Here is an 18715-nt window from a genome sequence, read left to right as displayed (position 1 = left end):
GTCCAAAATATTCAAGCCCTTCATATCACTCACGACTTCTACAAACCTTCAGGATACGGCAAGCAACATTAGGAAGCGACGGAAACGAGCAATTGTATTGCCAACAATATGTTCACCATACATATGAGTGTTCTGCAATACCCATAATATTAGTCACTGTGATATTTCCTAAGAGGGGCCTCAGTCTTACATATATTGGGAGCATTTCTTTGGAGCAGTACCATCCTCTCATATCCAAATACTGTTGACCTTTTTTATGTGAATAAGAATGAAATGGGAGCAGCAGCACTATAGCAGTTTGCATGCACAACATGTATCTGACGCCATTGAGATGGAAAGATGACGGCGCTACTTTCTTCACTGTTATCTGTTCTCAGCGGTGGTATTTAGCCCGACAACCTCTTCTTTGAAAGCGATTGATATTTCATACATATTCATGATTCCCATGGTGTATCCTTCTTCTCATGACCTTGGAATCACTAGCTCATCTGCAGCGGGTATGGTCTAAAACACACACACACACACACGCACACACACACACACACACACACACACACACACACACACACAGGGCCTTGATCTGAATAACATGTGCAGCCTCAGAGCATTGGAGCCCTCAAATGTCTATTTCTTCAGTCAAATCCAATTACTTCTTGTTTGACTTTTACAACATGGAAGGAGAACGGTGGGCAGAGATGCATGAGACAGGGAATGATGAATAGATAAAAAGGTAGAATTATATCCAGAGAGAGATAATTAGACAATGAATGTTGCAAAGGGGAACCTGTAAATGTGCAAAAAGCAGGTAAAAGTGAGATCAAAGGGAATACAGACCATTATACAAAGAACAAGGAAATAAAGAAAGACAGTATCTAAGGACTAATACAGAGGTATACAGTTTCAGCGCTGATCAAAGCGCCACTCAAATTGCTTTTGTAATGTGGCATATATACATGGCAGCAAAAGGGAATTCACGAAGATAGAGAGGGCAAAGGGGTTGGCAGAGATATAGAGTATAGCCAATGCTATATTAAAAAAAAACATGACACCACTTCTGTGGCCAGTAGATTGTTGTGTTGGCTGCCTGTTTGATCATTTGAGGTCAGGAGAAACCAGTGAGTGCAGTGGTCCCAGTAGTGCAGTGCAGCGTGGCAGGAAACTGTAGCTGAGGGAAGGGTTGACCCCGAAAAAGAGCTCCTCTGAACCGAATTTCAACCATCGTAGAAACATGTTTCCATCAATCAGGAAGAAAACTAACATTTTAACTTCTTCCTCCATTTTCACACAAAAGTCACATTTCCCAGTGAGCTGACAGGGACGAGGATGGGATTTAAATCCCATGAGGACCGTCAACGTTTGCAGAAAAACAGCAGGTTATGTTAAAATCACTCCTTCTCCCCTAAAGATGAATACAACCAGGCTGATGTAGATAGATAGATAGATACTTTATTAATCCCCAAGGGGAAATTTGTTTATGTACAGCCATGTTAGCAGCTCTGTGAGGCTGTCATAAGACAAAGTGATGCCTTAACCCACATGCTAATGTCAGCATGACAACATGCTAATCCATTGACAATGAAGCACGTTATAACGCGCTAATGTTGATAGCAGGTATACTATTTGCAATGTTCACCATATTTATTTAATGGTATTTGGTCACCTACATACTTATGACAAATACTACAAATATTAAGTGATTGTGCTTGAAACTGATTGTTTCTTGTCTTTTTGAAATAGTTATAATACAAATACATTTTAAAAAGATGCTCCTGTATCCTGTAATATCTGACTTCCTGAAAGTAGTCAAAACTATTTGATTTATTAGTAGCTGTGGTTCAAATGTTCACGTCAGCCCTCCAACAATTTATACTTGAACGTAATCTGTCAGACAAAGAACACATGACGCTTCATGCAGACTTTTCCTGTTGAAACCCACTTCATCACTCAGATGTGCTGCAGTGGTGGAAACAGAGATGATCCTTCACGTGACTCTGACCTTCCCCACTGAAACCTTTAAAAACACAATTCTACTCGGCTGACCACTGTGATGTAACTGTAGATGAGTCACTGAGTCGTAGCTTTGACCTTTTAATCCTGTTTTTTATTGGTAGGACACAACAGATCACAATAAATACACTGTGGTTCAAATGGACAGGAAGTCATCTGTTTTCTCCAGATGTGCCGAGTACCAACAGAAACACAGACTGTAACTTCATGTGAAAACTAGTTTATTAAAGACGAAAGCAGCTTCAACACAAACATAAAGGGGGTTCAGTCTGAGTACGCAGATCAAACGTGTGGGAAGGATTCCTTCATCGTCGTTTAGGTTTGAGGTGGATTCAATGACCTCCTTGAGGAGGAGGACGGAGCAGCTTTCATGTCAAACCGGACTCATGGAGCTGTGACACCTTGCAGACTTGGTGGAGACCTGGAGTCCAGCAGGATTCTGGATGTGATGAAGTTCAGGAATACAAACTGTAGGACACATCTGGAGCTGCTCGTCCTCACTGGAAACAGAGTAAACATATGCAGATAAGCGGTAATTACAGATAATTACTTCAGCAGCAGTATAACATCAGAGAATATATGTATATTTATCTTTTGAAAGGAGAAGGTTCACAGTGCATCCTGTCTCCTTTCCTCTTCTCCCTTCTGGTCTGCTCTCCTTTCCTCTCCTCTCTCTAAAAGACAAAAGAGGACACAAGAGGAGACGATAGTTAATAAACAACTCAAACAGTTATTTGACTTAAAAAATAAATGTATATCTATCTTTTGAAATGAGAGGGTTCCCAGTGCATCCTGTCTCCTTTCTTCTTCCCTCGTGTTTTTCTTCTTCCGTCCTCATGTTGTTTCTCTCTCTAAAAGACAAATAACAGCCAATGGGAAGTTACAGTTATTTACTTGAACAGAAGAACTATTGATCAGTATAAATATTGTGATAAATCATTAAGTAAATGTGTACTTATCTTTTGAAGCCTTCCCCATGTCCTCACCTCTCTCTAAAATACCAAAGAAAGACAACAACAGACATTAATTAGTTCATGAACAATTTAAGCAAAATTATGAATTAATAATTTTTGATAACACAAATAAATGTATATTTATCTTTTTAAATGAGAAGGTTCACAGTTCATCATGTCTCCTTTCTTCTCTTGTGTTGTCTTTTCCTTGCCATCTGTTCTCGTCTAGTTTTGTCTGAAGACAAGCAGATGATAAGGAGGACCACAGTTAATATTTTCAAGCGTTTCTAATATTTGGCTCATCTCACTTCCCCATGAACACATGATATTTCACTTCTCCATCGTCTGTAAAGGACGACCTACGAATCAGCTCACATGGTGTCGTTTCAGAGCAGAGCTGATCTTCTATCACAAGTCAGAAGGTTTCTATCCTTCACAAAGCGCTCAGTGTTCCTCAGCTGGTTGGTCCAGTTAGCTGGAGAGACGTGCAGGTACCATGTCACCACTGCTTTCCATCAAGCCGTCTCTGTCCTCTCCCTCGTCTTCTATCAGTCTGGTCTCCCTGCCTGTCATTGGTGGGTCTCTCTGTCTGCAGCGCTGTTGTTCCCTTGTGTCTTTCTCTTTCTTCACTGACATTTGAAGCTTGATCTCAATGGATGATGAGTCAGCGACAATAACTCCATTTGGAGTTGTTTCAGGAAGTGAGTTCCCCGTAGCTCCCTTTAGTTTCACCAAGTGGATCCACAGGCCAGCTCCAAGAAATAAAGAAAGGTGCCAGACGCACCAAAAACGCTGACCTGCATGCTAAATCCATAATGATCAAACTTTATTCAAATATTTACTCCTCAGACAACCGTAGGGTTGATGTGGGGCCGTATGTCCACAAGGGCCCCGGTGCAAGACGCTACCTGGGGGGTCCTCGGCCCTGAGGACTAAACCTAAAAGTCTCTGTATACAAAGGTGGACCGGCCCCGGTGCAAGACGCTACCTGGGGGGTCGCTCAGCACACACACATTGTCACTCTCATGCACGAGGATCCTTGAAAAAGAATCCCTTCAAGCCGCCCCGTCAGACTCGGAGGCGTTTCACCGGAGGAGACGGGCTGCTGCTGTCTTTTCTCTTGCTGCCCCGTCTCTGAGTCGGGGCGCACAGCAGAGACCCTTTAGGGAATCGACAGAGGGCCGACATGAGAACTTGTCCATCTTCCCGGTAGTCGCTCACTCTCCAGCGGTTTTTCAGCTCAGTGCTGTAAGAGCGGTACATCGGAGAGATGACTCGGGTCACAGTCCTGCCGTCAACCTGCATGCGTCGGACAACATTTCTGCGGTCCGCCTTCAGGGCTTCCAGCTCCGCCTGCTCAGGAAGAGGTGGCGTCATTACTGGTGGAGGAGGAAAGCTGGAGTCTGCAGGGGGCACCATAAGACCTGGTGGGGCCTCCATCAGAGGACACGGTGTGGCGTTCTCCCTCTGCTCCTGCTTCCCGAAGGCCTTAATCAGTAGCCGTGGGTTGAAGAGCCCTTTGAAAGGAATTATGGGATACTCTTTGCAGCCTGTGATGAGGTTGTGGTACAAGCTCAAAATTGAGTCCCTCATGGAGTCAATGTTGTCTGTGCTCAGAGGACGGTTCCTCAGGTTGGTAAATAGCAGCTGAAGGATTAAATCTGACCGAGGCAGATTAACTGAAAGTCAAGAAAAGGAAAACATTAGTCACGTTAGTCAGGATGACGTAACTCATCAAACCTCAGATGAACAAGTCAAAACAGCATCAAAGCACAGTTCCACACAGAAAAACATCAATAATCACAGGCGCTCTTAGAGTGGAAAAGATTATTTTAGATAATTTATTTGGTTTGAGTCGAGCATGAATGATGTGAAAGTGTTACCACACAATATGATATCAAACAGAATCCAATCAAATTTCTAGTTATTCTATTTTTTGTAACCTTAAACAAATAATAAAAATGTCTGTTGTTAGATTTTTACAGTGACATGAATAAAATAATATTTAAATGTCCTCCAGATTGACAGGCCGGCCTCTCTTACAATAACATGTTCAAGATTGTGCCTGTATACTTTTATTTACGTGAGGTTTATAATCAGATCAAAAGATGAAAATGCAGTTTGTGAGGCTGCTGTCTTGTTCATTGCAGAAACAGTAACTTCTTTTAAATCACTTCTTAAAACCCAATATTGTGTTCATTGCCTATATGGTCTCCTTTGCCTATTTTCTGAAATGTTTACTTGTATTGATGTTATGTTTTGTTTTTCTTCTATGTAGAGCACTTTGTAAACCCTGTTTTTAAAGGTGCTATATAAATAAAGTTAGTATTATTATTATTATTCATTAACGTTAGCTAAAATTGAATTGAGAGTTAAAGCTTTTAAATCAAAACAACAACAATGTATAGCACATTTGAAAAATGACAATTGCCGTAATGAACATCTATGTTAAATTAAGTTAATATTGGTATCCTTGTTTGATCTTATATATGCTTCATATCATAAAGCAATGGCTAAAAGTTCCTAAATGAAGAATGTGTTTACCGTAGCGGTCATCCAGCACACGGTCGATGATGATAGTCAGCATGTATTTCTCACGCCCAAAAACAAAGGAGTCCATGTTTTGCTCACTAGCTGCTGTCACTTCCAGATGTCAGGGGTTCAACACAGATGTTTATTATATCAAGGTTTTCACTTCCCAACAAGTCAACACGTGTTCACTTTCAGCGCTCGGGTGCAGAAAGGAGCTTGAATGGAACCCTTGCAGTTCGTACTGAGCAGCCAAAGGTCGTCATGGTCACTCATCACCATGACGACCGGTGGAACATTCTATACGATTTCATTCAATATATTTTCTATATTGTTTTTAATGATTCAAACCTAATAACATCAGCGCTGTGACTATTATAGTTCCTAACTGACTAGCACCTCAACAGAAAACCATTTAGTTTTACACACACACACACACACACACACACACACACACACCTGTTCACAGCCCCATATATAACGTTGTTCACATTTCAAACTTCAAACAAAGAAATCAGGTGTTTGTTATGGGATCTCATCTCTATCCTGCGCGTATGTGCCCACGTGAACCACACTTTCCAGACTAAACAATGTTTCTTCTCTTCTCACTTTCCCCCTAAATTATAGATTTGTTGGTTTCTGACAACTTTTGGATGATTAAATATGTATGTACGATGAGAGCGTATGTGAAACTGGAGTCAAATTCCATGTATGTGCACACATACATGGCCAATGAAGCTGATTCTGAAACAAACTTAACAGGAGGGTTAAATTATAGCCTTCTAGCATTTGCTAATTAGCGCTGAACACAGAGTCCAGCTGAGGCTGACGGGACTGTCATAAGATTTTGCCGGAATTTATTCATAAACTGAAATACGCGATCATTTTTGAGCTAATAATTGTGGTAGATGAAAAGTCAGGCCATCATCAAAGTGAGTCGGATTCATCCTCCAGGGAACGTGTCTGAGACAGATTTAATGGCGATCCATTCAATAGCTGTTAGATAATTCAGTGTGGAACAAAGTGGTGGACCGACACGCTCACCATCCCCGAGTCACGTCGCTTTGCATGGCTAAAACACCCAAACTAACAAGTGACAGCACGCAGCTTCAGCCAAAGTTACACACGGAGAAGTGACACTATGTCTGTTATGTAAATTGCTCCTTGAGGGACGTATTATCTGCTGCAAGGCGGTGAGTGGAAGTGTAACACTTCTGTGTAGATTTGGAGGAGCACAAGAGCCTCGTGCAGATAACTGTCTGTGTCTCAGGCCGGCGGTGTCACAGCCACTTGGGGGTTTCTGTCACCTCTGATTTCCCACAGACGGCCTTTCTGCACGCGTGTACTTGTGAGTAGCGGAGTGATTCACGTTTAAGGGGTTGATTAAAATTGTTGATCCAAATCACTGTAACTCGGGAATGGGAGGGGGACAGGAAGCAGATGTCAGGTCTTGCAAATATCAACAACTCTCTCTCTCTCTCTCTCTCTCTCTCTCTTTATCTGTCTATCTTCCCTTATCCAGGCAAGTCTCCCAGAGGGAATACAGTGTTTAGCTCCCAACTTGTCACATTTTGTAGCACTAACTGAAAAGGGGAAGGGGGGGGGGGGATCAGTAAAATTATGAATGAACATGAGCAAGTAACAGCAAGTCTTTTAAGAGTCTGATGCACTTAACAATATTAATATGACAAGGTGAATGTGGTTCAAATGACAGATATCTCACCAGTTTAGCCATCATTATACATGAGTTATAACTCAAATGACTTTTTTCTCTTTCTCTGCTTCACTTAGTAGTCAGAGTGCATTAACATGCAAGCTACTGCAAAATGTTTTTATATTATGAATATTTCCATTGCTGGATTTCTTTATCTACTGCTTGTCTGAGGGTTTTATCCCAGCTGAGGAGAGCAACAGAATGAATGCAATACACTGGAGATGCTGTATGTTGATATTATCTGAAAAGATTGGCTGCTGCGCTGTCCATGTGAACTTCAAAGATGCAGCATAAAAGTCAAAACAGCCCTTGTCTGATTACATCTCTCAATTGCAGTTACACATCTTAAAACTCCTGTGAAGGGAATGGATTAGACGACCCATGAAATTAAGAATGCACGAGACAACAACCAGAGCTGAGGACTGTTGCAGGCTGGCAATGCCTCATAGTGTTGCTTCAGTGTGCTCGGTTCTAAAAACACATTATTTTCCACGAATGCAAATTAAAATCTGCTCCCTCAAATTTAACTTAACGATAGAGCTGAATGCATGTATACAAATGTACATATATGCATCTGTGGTGTTAACAATAAAGTTGACAATCAGACACTCGCACAGATGCTGCAAGAGGCTCTGGGGTTGCTCTCACATGTGGATTTATATTCAGAACTGACAACAGTGTGGATTTCTCCGTCCCTCTCCCATCAAATATATGCTCGGCTCTGACTAAGATCTAACACATCTCCCAACTCAGGGAGAAAACTTGCAGACATCCTTGACACACTACTCAGTCCCTGCTGTTTTGGATTGACGATGCCGCACTGTGACAGAGAGAGCAAACGAATACTTGACAGTCAACCAGGCTGGAGAGCAGCAGACAAGTGATTGCACAGTTGATGGAGGTAATTCTCCACAGATAGGGGCTGAAGGTGAGGTGGGTATGGATAGATAACAGAATACAAATGCTGCCTGATTGATAAATGCTCTGTGACAGCATTCTTTCGCGCAGTGGAAAAGATGCCATTCCAAATTGGTGAATGACAGCGAAGACTTCGGCAGTTGAACTTTTGCAGAGGAAGAGGAGGAGGAGGAGCATCTTAGCAGAAAAGCTTACAATGCAGGTAGATAATCCGTCCCCCCAATTAAGGGAATTGTTTGAGATTTGTTATATCAAACTATTCCTTTAATAATGGGAGGACTATCCAACTGAACTGTTTAAATAACGTGCTCTTTGTTTTTCTGTAGAGGTTTTGCTTTACAGATATTGAAGATATAACACCTCTTAAGGCTCACTTGGCCGTGATGCTAAGCTAAGCTAACCTGCTGCTGGCTGTGCTTCTGTATTTAATGTTGAGATATTGATCATCAAGAAAGAAAATCTGCATATATATACAGTATATATATCAATAAATTGAAGTCGGATGTTTTTAACTTTAATAAAAGCCCAATAAGAATGAAGAAAACAGTCCACTATATTATTATTTATTATTATTATTTTATTGGATATCAATTTGGAAAGGGTCAAACGGTTTATGACCAAACACAGGGACTCCTGAAAACAAATCGTGGATATTGAAATACAGAGAGCCGAAGAGAGAAATTGATAACAGCACAAAGGCCGAGTGAATTTCAAGAAACTGCCAAGCAGTGTGGTGGATTCCTATCTGTTGGGCTTATGACATTCGGTCGGCATTTGAGCTCCCATGAGGGGAACCTATTTTAAAATCAGATTTCTTAAACAAATACAGACACCATAAAATAAGTTACAGTGGCTCTCGCTGCTTGTGGATATACTCCTTACTTTCATTCTCAGCTCATGTTATTTTACCGTTCTCCTTTCTACCGATGTTCCCGTCTCTGTGACTCACACTGTGGGAGAAATGAATATCATCTGCACACTGATGGTGCCACAACAGTTATTTTCCTCCACGATGCACTCCCCAACTCAAGTCTTCTCAAAGCATCAATCCAATCTTCGGTCAACAGCTAGCAGCACAGATTATCTCACTGAGATCTGAAAAAGACCAGAGGGAGAGAGAGAATGGCCAAGATGTGAAAAAAGAGAGACGAGAGAGGGAAAGGAGAAAGGAGAAAGCACATCCCTGACTTGTTCAACAGGCAGGTTCAGACACTGCAGCAGAAACAACATGCTGGAGCGATGGCCATGGTCTCACTTATTGTTCTGCAAAATGAGTCAGTATGTGCGGCACAAGGAGACCATCTAGTGGTAATCCTGTAACCAGCAGAACACTATTACCACCCTGGACTGGCATGCTGTCTATATAGATATCTATATAGATATATCTATATAGATATATATATGCCACCTAGTTTAGCCAAGTTTGTATAGATGTGATGATTTCAGAGGCCTGATGGTGTCTTTCACCAATTAAACTGCTGTCTTAAAAAAGATGCAGATCACCCGAAACAGATGACTAGAACTAAGTTTTTATAAATCCATGCAGTCTGAATTAATTACTGCTTCATCAGTTATCTCTTTCTGTTTCATACCTCTGAGATGTAAAATGACTCGATAGCCAAAGTGTGATCAGATAAAAAAAATAATTTTACAAGATGAAATTAAAACAGGGGGCTCGCTTTGTCTTCCGTCTTGGCCTTTTGACCAGCTGAATAGTTTTGCCATTACGGGCTTGTTCACACTGAGCTTTAAATAAACTACATCAAGTATGATTCACACAACTTCTTTTACCTCTTGTGCTCACGTCCTATTTTTTCACTCTTGAAATGTATCAGTACAACCCAAAAGTACCGCAGTTTGTATAGCTCATTAAAACTCAAAAGATATCCTTTTTATTTCAGCTCTCCAATCCTCAATCCTCATTTGGACGTGCAAACCGTCGACATGTCTAATCCGTGATGCCGCCTCGGGGTTTACCAAGCAACACACTCGCTCTCTCCCAGGGAGCAAAGCTGTTTCACCAACACTCCAAAAAACCTGATGGGCCTTGAAGCGAGCTTAAGCACTGGCTCACCACAAGCGAGGGAGAGGATAACCGTGTAAGCCCGGGATTCATTCAGGGCTTTTGATCTAAGTGGGAATTCAGACACCAGACACAACCGTACATTTAAATTCAAGAAATGCAAGATAGGGGGAAAAGTCAACCGTTCAATCGTTGTTGTTCTTTTTATTTTGGCAAAACACTCAACTTACAGATGAATAGAGACCAGTTGGAGCTGGATTTTTTTTGAAGTAGAAATGTGAACATCCTAATCTTTCTTTACCTCACTGGTTACGATAATGGACGAGGTAAAATGAAAAGCAGGAAGGTACAACGAGTCAAATGTACCTAAATGTCCCTTAAAACGCTCATACTTGGTATTTTGAATGTTTTTCTCCATTTTCTACAAATTGCATGAATTTAACAATACTTGCAACTATATGTTCTAGTAAGTTTCTATTGCAATGTACTTGCAAAGACTTGGAACTTACATAAAAAGGCTATTGGAAATATATTTATTTAATAACATGTGTTTGAGTTCCATGTATGCTTTTGGGCGAACATTGCACGTAGGGACAATTTGCATTCAGGAAAACTCAGAGGTCCTTGAATGTGCTTCACAGGATGAGTTTCAAAACAGTCCCGTCTTTATAAAAAGGTGTTATCCAACCACAACTGAATTAGATACAGTAGCTACAATTAGTTTCAACGTGTTGCGTTTTATTTCGGAAAACTGAACAATTTGTAGCTATTGGGATGAACAATACCAAACCATTGGGATGGTAATTGATTTCTAACAATTATCTGAGGTCAAACTGATAATCATTGACACTGAAGAAGAGAATCAACATGTCAACACTCTGAAACTTACAATATATAATATATACACAAAGGCATTGTGTAAAAAAAACCTTATCATTGAATGAGTCTGATCTATTAGCCAATTCTTGTGGAAGAAAATCTATTCATTGTAATCTGAATGTTTTTAGCTTTCCCAACAGACAGAATTCTCTGAAGTTACGTAATTATTCAGCTTTATGGTGAATGAGGAAACCGGCTGTGCCACGGTGTCCTGACTTCAGCATAAACGTGTCTCTTATAGCTTGAAACTCACATTTTTCTGACTCACTTTCTTACAATGCACCCCGATACTAGACACTGAAAGACTCTCCATTACTGCACAGTCAAAAATAATTTCATTCAAAAAGACACTGGCCTATGTGGATGCTTTGTTTCTCATATTACAAATAGTTTTAATATATAAATGAAACATTTAAAAAACACATTGAAGATATATCAACCCAGTTATTTTCACAATTGCACACGCCAACAGATTCTTCGTTGACCTTTCCCGACGTGTCACTGAGCTCTTAGCGCCACTCGGGCTGCTGGACCTCTTTTTCTTTGCTTCTTCTTCTTCTTCTGGGTCAAAATCAGTGTGACTGTCATTTTTAGGTCTTGCTCTTGATCTCGATGTGCTCATCCTCACCCTCACCGTCTCCTTCCTCTTCTCTTCTTCTGCTGATTTAAAGGATGTGTCGCTGTCTGATTGCTCGTCCTCGCTTTGCTCGTCCCCCCCCCCACGCCTTTGATTTTGCCGTCTTGTTTTTTGAACGCTGGCCTTGTTTTTGCCCCGCCGGAGCCGAGCTGCCTGCTGCGTTTCTCTTCGGCCTTCCTCTGAGTGTACCCGTGTTCCTCTTTCCACTCTTTCGCACATCTGTTCTCTCCTTCTGCACCTCCTCTCCGGCGTCTCGTTCTTCTTCTGCAGGAAGTTTGAAAAGAACCAATCCTAAGCGTTCATGTTTAGTTCCTCGTAATAATTAATTTGTTCAAATATATCAGAGGAAACATTCCACTTCCGTGGGACACTCTCAATGGTATTTCTCCCAACTCGACTTTTGTTTTTCAATGTTCAGTATCGTCAACTACTTGATTCTTTCCTGAGCTTTTACCACTGTTCTCCGGATGCTCTTTCTATTTCTTTTAATCTTCGGCCTCCCTACGGGTTTACCTGTGCTCCTCCTTTTACGTTTCGGCGTAGCTTTTCTCTCTTTCAGCGCCTCCGTTATTCCCGTTCTCCTGCGCGTCACTTCCAGTTTTGTTTATTCTACCCTTCTTCCGCTCATCACGCCCAGAACCCGAGGAGTGGTGACGCTACGTGACTCTTCAAGCTCAGGTTGTGATAGAAGCGTTTGTCACACATAGGGCATTTCCCCTGTGTGTGTGGGGGATTTCAGGTTGAAGCCACGTCGGCACACGGGACACTCGAACGGTTTCTCTCCTGTGTGCACAGCCAAGTGTCTCTGGAGATAACCTCGATGAGTAAAGTCGATCCCGCAGATATGACATTTCAACTGTCGGGGGGCCTCTGTGATCCTCCAGGTGGATCCTGCGTTCCTTATTTGTGGCGAAAGTCTCCGAACAGTCGAGACATTTGTAGGGTTTTCCTTGAGTTAGTCTGCTGGTGGGTGATTTTGTCCACTTTTGTTCTGAATGTAACGTGACAGTATTTGCATGGATGCTCGTAGTTTTCGCGGTGGATTCTGCTGTGAGAACCGAGAGCGCTCTCGCTCACGCACCTCTTACTGCAAATGTTGCAAGAGTAGGGTTTCACTTTGTGCTCGCATGTGTGAGGCCTCTGTTTATTGTAGAGCACCCCGCACTCTGTGCAGAGGTGACTGTGTTTGACAGGAAGTGGAGGATAATCTCAATCATCCTCTTCATCTTTAGTTTCCTACTCGGATTCACCATAATTCTCGTTCACCAGTGAGAGCTCCTCCTCTGGGTGCCGGTGCTCGTCTGATTCCCCCGTTGCATCCATGGAGTCACTCTCCTCATCAATAACAGAGGCCGTCATGGACACGTCCGTGACACTGCTGCAGGTCTCATCTGGTGACAACATCTGTGGAATATTTCATAACAAGAGTGGGTGTGAATTAAATGCCACATTTTCAATGTCTTTACACGATGATTAGAACTGCCAAACAATCAATACACCTGCACTCCAAACTCTATGTATGTAACTCCTCTTAATGTCTTTCTGATTGGATCATTCATTTATTTATTATAAGGATATGTGTGAATATATCTACAGATCAAAACACCTCCCATACCTGGAGGTACCTGAACACACCAATGTGTCTCCCTAAGAAACATTGGTATACTTGGTCCTGAATCATGCATTCATTTAATACGCAATTAATAACACTGTGCTACACATAGTGAGAGTTAACTCCGCCCTCTCAGCCGGATGTGTGAATCAAAACAAACAAACCCGAAGGAACATAAGCGTCAACGTTAGTCCGTGGCGTTCGGGTGACGTGCTGTGGAAGTGGAAAGTGTAACTCGAGTATTTATGTGTCCTGGTGCATGACGTCAAAGCAGAGTTGTCGCACATACTCTGGCCTCACCTGACTCGCCTCAGGCTCGTCGGGCTCTGGCTTGACGCACAGTGACGGGGCAGCACTGGACTTCAGCTGGACCGTGCCAGCGGGGGTCAGGTTTAAGAAATGGCGATGTCGGTCCAGCGCCGGTAACTTGATAACGTCGCGCACCGTGACGCTCCGAATCACACCCGAGGACGGAGCACATCCTGTTCCGGTCGCGGAGCGTTTCACTTAAATACGCGGGCCGAGCAGCGTGATGTTGGCGAGGAATAGGAGCCGGAGCTCGGCGTGGACTCCCGTCTCAGAAGCCCCAAACAGTCCGAAGCTAACGGCGCGCGCGCCCTCTGCTGGCGGGCGGCGGTATGTGCGGGGTCTGGTATCGGGCGCATCCCGGCCTCTGATCTGTTGGACGTGTTCCCCCTTTGGCCGCAGGAGCACCCACATTACTCCGCTCCGATTTTACCTGAGTAAATGTAAAATAGCAACATGTGGATAATGTATTGTTTTAGTAATGACGTTTGATAAGTAACACATGGCTCATCTGTCAAAATAAATACTTATAACACATAAGTGTTTATGTTATATATGACGTTATAACATCGTATTATTCACTGAATTGAGAATGTCATAGAAAAAGTACATATGACTGTATTTTAAGTATTGGAACAGAAGAAGAAGAAAAAAACCCGCAGGCATTAAGATCAGCCCTGTTTAATATACTTTTATCCACTTTGACCATTTGATCAGGGAACACGGTTCGAAAGTATTGTCAAATCAAAGCAAGAGCTCCTTTTGTAGAAATGGAATACAATAATAAGTGTGTTTTCTTTAGTGCAAAAATCACCTGAAAATAAAGAATCGCTGCATTCATCTCAGAACGAGCCGTTTGTATCTATATACGGCCGCCATGCATCTACGGTAGCCCAGATGGACAAACCAGACACTGGCTTTAGAAAGGGCTGTTAGCGGGTTCACTTTTTTGTACTGCTTCACCGTAGTGCTACGACATTTCACAGTCGTTAAAAACCAAATACATTTCTTTAGCTCATTCTAAGAGTCGTCTTTAGGATTTCTCCGTGGTCTTCCCCGACGCTTTCCCGAGCTTGTACCGCTGCTCTGGCTGCTGTACCTCTTTCTCTTTCTTTCTTCTGGGTCAAAATCACAGTCACTGTCAGAATAGTTCGGTCCCCTTGATCTCGCCGTGCTCTTCGTCGCCTTCTCGCAGCCCTCCTCTTCCTCCTCTGCCGACTCAAAAGACGTGCCGCTGTCACTTGGTTTGGCCTCACCTTCTTCGCCTCTGCGCTGTGTTCTCTTGGACCTCTGTGCCAGCAGTTTCCCAGACTTGGCATCCGAAGACTGGCCTTCCGCCGAGTTGTCCGGTTCATTGCGCTTAGGCCTTCCTATGGGCCTGCCTGTGCTTTTCTTTTTCGGTCTATATATTATCCCCCTCTGCGCCTCCTCTTCGGTGTCCTGTTCATCCTCCACATTGTCGAGCCCTGAATCGGCACCTCTTTGGTTCTCGTCATCCTGAGCATCGCCAGCGTCACTCGCCCTTTTGCCGACCTTTTCTTTCTTCCGCTCACGCCCAGAGCCCGAGGAGTGGTAGCGCTGGACGTGACTCTTCAAGCTCACGTTGTGATTGAAGCATTTGTCACAATGCGGACACTTAAAAGGCCTCTCCCCTGTGTGCAGGCGCATGTGGGATTTCAGGTGGCCCGCCTGCTTGAAGCCACGTTGGCACACTGAACACTTGAACGGCCGGTCTCCTGTGTGCACAGCCAAGTGTCTCTGGAGGGAAAGGGGCCACAGGAAGTCGATCCCGCAGATGTGACATTTCAACTGTTGGGGGCCTCTGTGATCCTCCAGGTGGATCCTGCGTTCCTTATTTGTGGCGAACGTCTCCAAACAGTCGGGACATTTGTAGGGTTTTCCTTGAGTTATGTGGATCTGCTCGTGGGTGATTTTGTCCACCTTCGTTTTGAATGTAACGTGACAGTATTTGCACTGATACTCGTAGTTTTCGTCGTGGATTCTGCTGTGAGTAATCAAGGCTTTCTCGCTCACGCACCTCTTCCCGCAAATGTTGCAAGAGTAGGGTTTCACTTTGTGCTCGCATGTGTGAGGCCTCTGTTTATTGTAGAGCACCCCGCACTCTGTGCAGAGGCGACTGTGTTTGACAGGAAGTGGAGGATAATCCCCATCTTCTTCTTCTTCTTCCTCCTCCTCCTCCTCCTCCTCCTCTTCATCCTCGTCGTCGTCGTCTTCGTCCTCCTCTTCATCTTCATCTTCGGTTTCCTCCTCAGTTTTCTTTATTAGCACTCTCACATGAGTAGAGCCATTCAGCGGCTTCCAGTCCTCTTCTGAATCCAAGTCCCCCGGATCACTCGACTCATCGATCAGCTCGCTCTGCTCATCAATAACAGCGACAATCTGATGGACCCCTGTGACCCCAGTTGGCACGGCCTGTGACACAATAACAAGGAGGGGATGAGTCACATGTTAAGCCTCTACAGCAGACTGGAATATTACAACTACAACAAAAAGAAGGTAAGTGTTGTGTGTGTTTGGTTTTCTTATAGATACTTTCTGGGAAGCACAATGCGTACTACAATGTCTGGATACGTTGTGGTACGTCTGTCTATTAAAGTCCTACCTGTTGGGTCTCTGGAGTTACTTCTTCTACTTCTGTCAGCCGTTGATCCTCAGCTCCTGGGACACTGGCATTGATTTGGCTTTTCCAGTGGTTTCTGTAGTCACACTGAAGACACTGCTGGTTCAAGACGATGAGCAACCCACAGGTGACCTTCTCCATCTTCACGTTAGAGCCGCACGACGGGCACTTGTGGCTGAACAGCTGGAGGAGGCGTGTTTCATTCACGACGTACTTCCCTTTCATCTGCAGGAGTGCAGCTCTGAAAATCATCAATGTAAATGTAACATTTTAAAACATCAACCTGATGCGAACAAAGTAGCCAAAGTAAGCAGAAAGTGAAGAAGAAAACATACTTTTCTCCGATCAAATCAAAATCTATATGTTTTGGTCGCATCTGGCCAGATCCCAAAGCATTTGAAGCTTCCGTTGAACACGAGACGCCTCTTGGGACGGGGCTTCCTTGGACAGCTGCAAATTAGGTTTAAAGGGTGAGAAAGATCCTTCGCTGCACTTCCTTTTCAATAACACATGTTTATAATCAAACACTTTTACCCATCGACTCTTCAGAAAAGGCAGTAGGGCCATCACATGTTTTAAGTTGATCACGCAGACAAGCAACTTCTTTGGTTTCCTCAGGCTCCTACACAAAGTAACAAGAGTAAAAGCTTACAATACATTTAAAAACTATGTTCTTTTTCCCATCTTAAAAATACCATATGTTTGGATTTATTTTACTTCCATTGTCAGTTATCAAGCAAAACAATGTGTTTAATTATATTACCGCTTGCCCGATCAGGCATGTGAGTTACTAGATTCCCCGCCCGACATGGCACCTTGTTATTGAGCATAGGGCTACTGTGTGGCAGCACTTTATCAATAATGGCATATACTATGCACCCATCGTTACAAAGCAACACCTGAGGCAACACGCAAGAACACAAGATGTGGATTAGCACATACAGTCAGTTTGCTTGTTTGTGGATCTGCACCTCCTTCATATTTAGAGAGTAAAAGGTCGAGACGTGACATCTCTGTTGCAGTGTGTTGTTATGGTGGCTCGAGTGTTGCAGCACATTCTCGCCTACTGTACTTGTACTACCTACTGCATCCCTCCTCCAATGACTCCTATATGAGACATGCAATAAACACTTGAAGCAACACGTTATCGACTCTAATAAGAGTTGGCAATAAAATGCAGTTTAGGCTTTATGTATGAAATCAAACAGCCCATCAGATGTATGCATGTATATATAATATATATGTTTACTGTCGGCTATAAATGTCACACGCAGGATGCAGCATCAGGTGATAATCCTCATCATGTGTGTGCAGCTGTCAGAGCGGACTCACCACACACGTCGGGCTCTCCTCAGCCTCTTCCGGCTGCAGACCCAGTGATGGGACAGCGCCGGGGTTCAACGTGAGCTGGACCTTTCCAGTCCCACGTGGGTGGGTCGCTGATCGGTGGTCCAAACAGGCGTCTTCAAAGTGTTCGCTGCAGATTGTGATGTCTGTACAGGACGACTCTTTAAATCGCTGCTTATTGACCGCGGCGAGGAACTGGACCCACTCCAGTCTCCTCTCCGGATCCTCCGGCAACTTGAAGCGCTGCGCGCCGCGACGCCCCGACTCACACCCGACGACGGAGCACATGCCGGGGCTCGGGCTGTTAACGGGTTCCGGTATGAACGCTCTTCCGAGAGACGGGACCGACGGGGTGTCACTTCCGACCTCAACGACAGCGCTGAGCTACAGTAGCTAGCCGCTGTTGCGACTGTGGTGATGGCGGCTCGAATGGGCGGGGTTTAGTGGGTAGGTGCGCACGGTTTGGGGTCTGGCGTACACCGGCCAGCGGAGCTTCAATCTCCTAGCGAATAACAGAGCTTTACTTCGTATTACAAGAGTTTTAGAGGTGTACAATTAACTGCCGGCTGCATCCAGAGTATTTGTCCTGGGCATAACGAACGCACATCAAACCCACGGGACCGCCCCGGACCAACAACACTGTTCCCACTGGAACGGTTTCTTTTGGCTTTCACTTGTAATTCATATTAGTTAACACAAACACTCTCCATCCTTCTGATACCGGCCCGGCCCGTCTGTCAAGTTGTAAAAGTCATTGTGGCCCCTGAGCCAAAAAGTGTGCCCACCCCTGATGTTCAGCTAACGCAGCGTGCTTATTAGCGGGTGCAATGATAATTATGTAAATCTTTTATTTTTATTGCTGGTGTACATGGTTTCTCCAACAGTTAGCTAACTAGCTAACGGTGCAGTGACATGGGAGCCATGGAAGGGACCTCGTCGGGAAACGAGTCCAAATTAGAAACGTACGTAAAAGTAACGCACATCTCTCTTCTCTGAACAGATACTGTTATTAAAGAATGGCCTCGGACGTGGAGCGTCATCAGGCCAAAGTGTAACTATGAGCACTTCAGCCAAAGAAAAACTACATCATATGGATCCTGTTTGCGGTTCAATGTTTGATGGTTCATTGTTGTGTTCTGTTTAGTTATA

The 18715-nt window shown here is 43.6% G+C and overlaps 2 protein-coding genes and 1 pseudogene across 5 annotated transcripts; all 3 read right to left on the bottom strand.

The window, feature by feature from the left end:
- Positions 1-3767: 3767 nt before the first annotated feature.
- On the bottom strand, positions 3768-5701 carry LOC117745925. The gene is made up of 2 exons (XM_034554546.1): positions 5505-5701; positions 3768-4639 (listed from the first exon to the last, which is right to left on the bottom strand). Exons 1-2 carry the CDS (start codon positions 5578-5580, stop codon positions 4029-4031), a joined length of 687 nt encoding a protein of 228 aa, XP_034410437.1. The 5' UTR covers positions 5581-5701; the 3' UTR covers positions 3768-4028.
- A 6376-nt stretch (positions 5702-12077) lies between these two features.
- LOC117746306 lies at positions 12078-13992 on the bottom strand (annotated as a pseudogene).
- Positions 12868-17995, bottom strand: LOC117746962 (myoneurin-like). 4 transcript variants are annotated; one of them, XR_004611374.1, is made up of 7 exons: positions 17552-17995; positions 16754-16841; positions 16555-16669; positions 16202-16460; positions 14678-16011; positions 13562-14011; positions 12868-13064 (listed from the first exon to the last, which is right to left on the bottom strand). XR_004611374.1 is itself a non-coding variant. In XM_034556326.1 (6 exons), exons 1-6 carry the CDS (start codon positions 17852-17854, stop codon positions 14008-14010), a joined length of 2103 nt encoding a protein of 700 aa, XP_034412217.1. In that variant the 5' UTR covers positions 17855-17995; the 3' UTR covers positions 13478-14007. The 4 variants fall into 4 exon arrangements, 2 of the variants coding, with proteins under 2 accessions (XP_034412217.1, XP_034412216.1); XR_004611373.1 differs by having other exon boundaries at positions 13573-14011; XM_034556326.1 differs by lacking the exon at positions 12868-13064 and having other exon boundaries at positions 13478-14011.
- Positions 17996-18715: the final 720 nt, after the last annotated feature.

This window comes from Cyclopterus lumpus, chromosome 17 (genome assembly GCF_009769545.1).
Source record: "Cyclopterus lumpus isolate fCycLum1 chromosome 17, fCycLum1.pri, whole genome shotgun sequence".
Lineage (NCBI taxonomy): Eukaryota > Metazoa > Chordata > Actinopteri > Perciformes > Cyclopteridae > Cyclopterus > Cyclopterus lumpus.
The sequence above is the reverse complement of the archived record's forward strand: the minus strand, read 5'-3'. Positions and strand labels throughout refer to the sequence as shown.

What these genes read in the sequence shown, in the direction of transcription:
- LOC117745925 (XM_034554546.1), bottom strand. Translation starts at nt 5,580, where the DNA reads ATGGACTCCTTTGTTTTTGGGCGTGAGAAATACATGCTGACTATCATC. An exon ending in TGTGCTGGATGACCGCTACG is followed by an intron (nt 4,640 to 5,504) that starts GTAAACACATTC and finishes CTTGACTTTCAG; the next exon opens with TTAATCTGCCTCGGTCAGAT.
- LOC117746962 (XM_034556325.1), bottom strand. Translation starts at nt 17,854, where the DNA reads ATGTGCTCCGTCGTCGGGTGTGAGTCGGGGCGTCGCGGCGCGCAGCGC. An exon ending in CTTTTCTGAAGAGTCGATGG is followed by an intron (nt 16,670 to 16,753) that starts GTAAAAGTGTTT and finishes CCTAATTTGCAG; the next exon opens with CTGTCCAAGGAAGCCCCGTC. An exon ending in TAACTCCAGAGACCCAACAG is followed by an intron (nt 16,012 to 16,201) that starts GTAGGACTTTAA and finishes ATTGTGTCACAG; the next exon opens with GCCGTGCCAACTGGGGTCAC.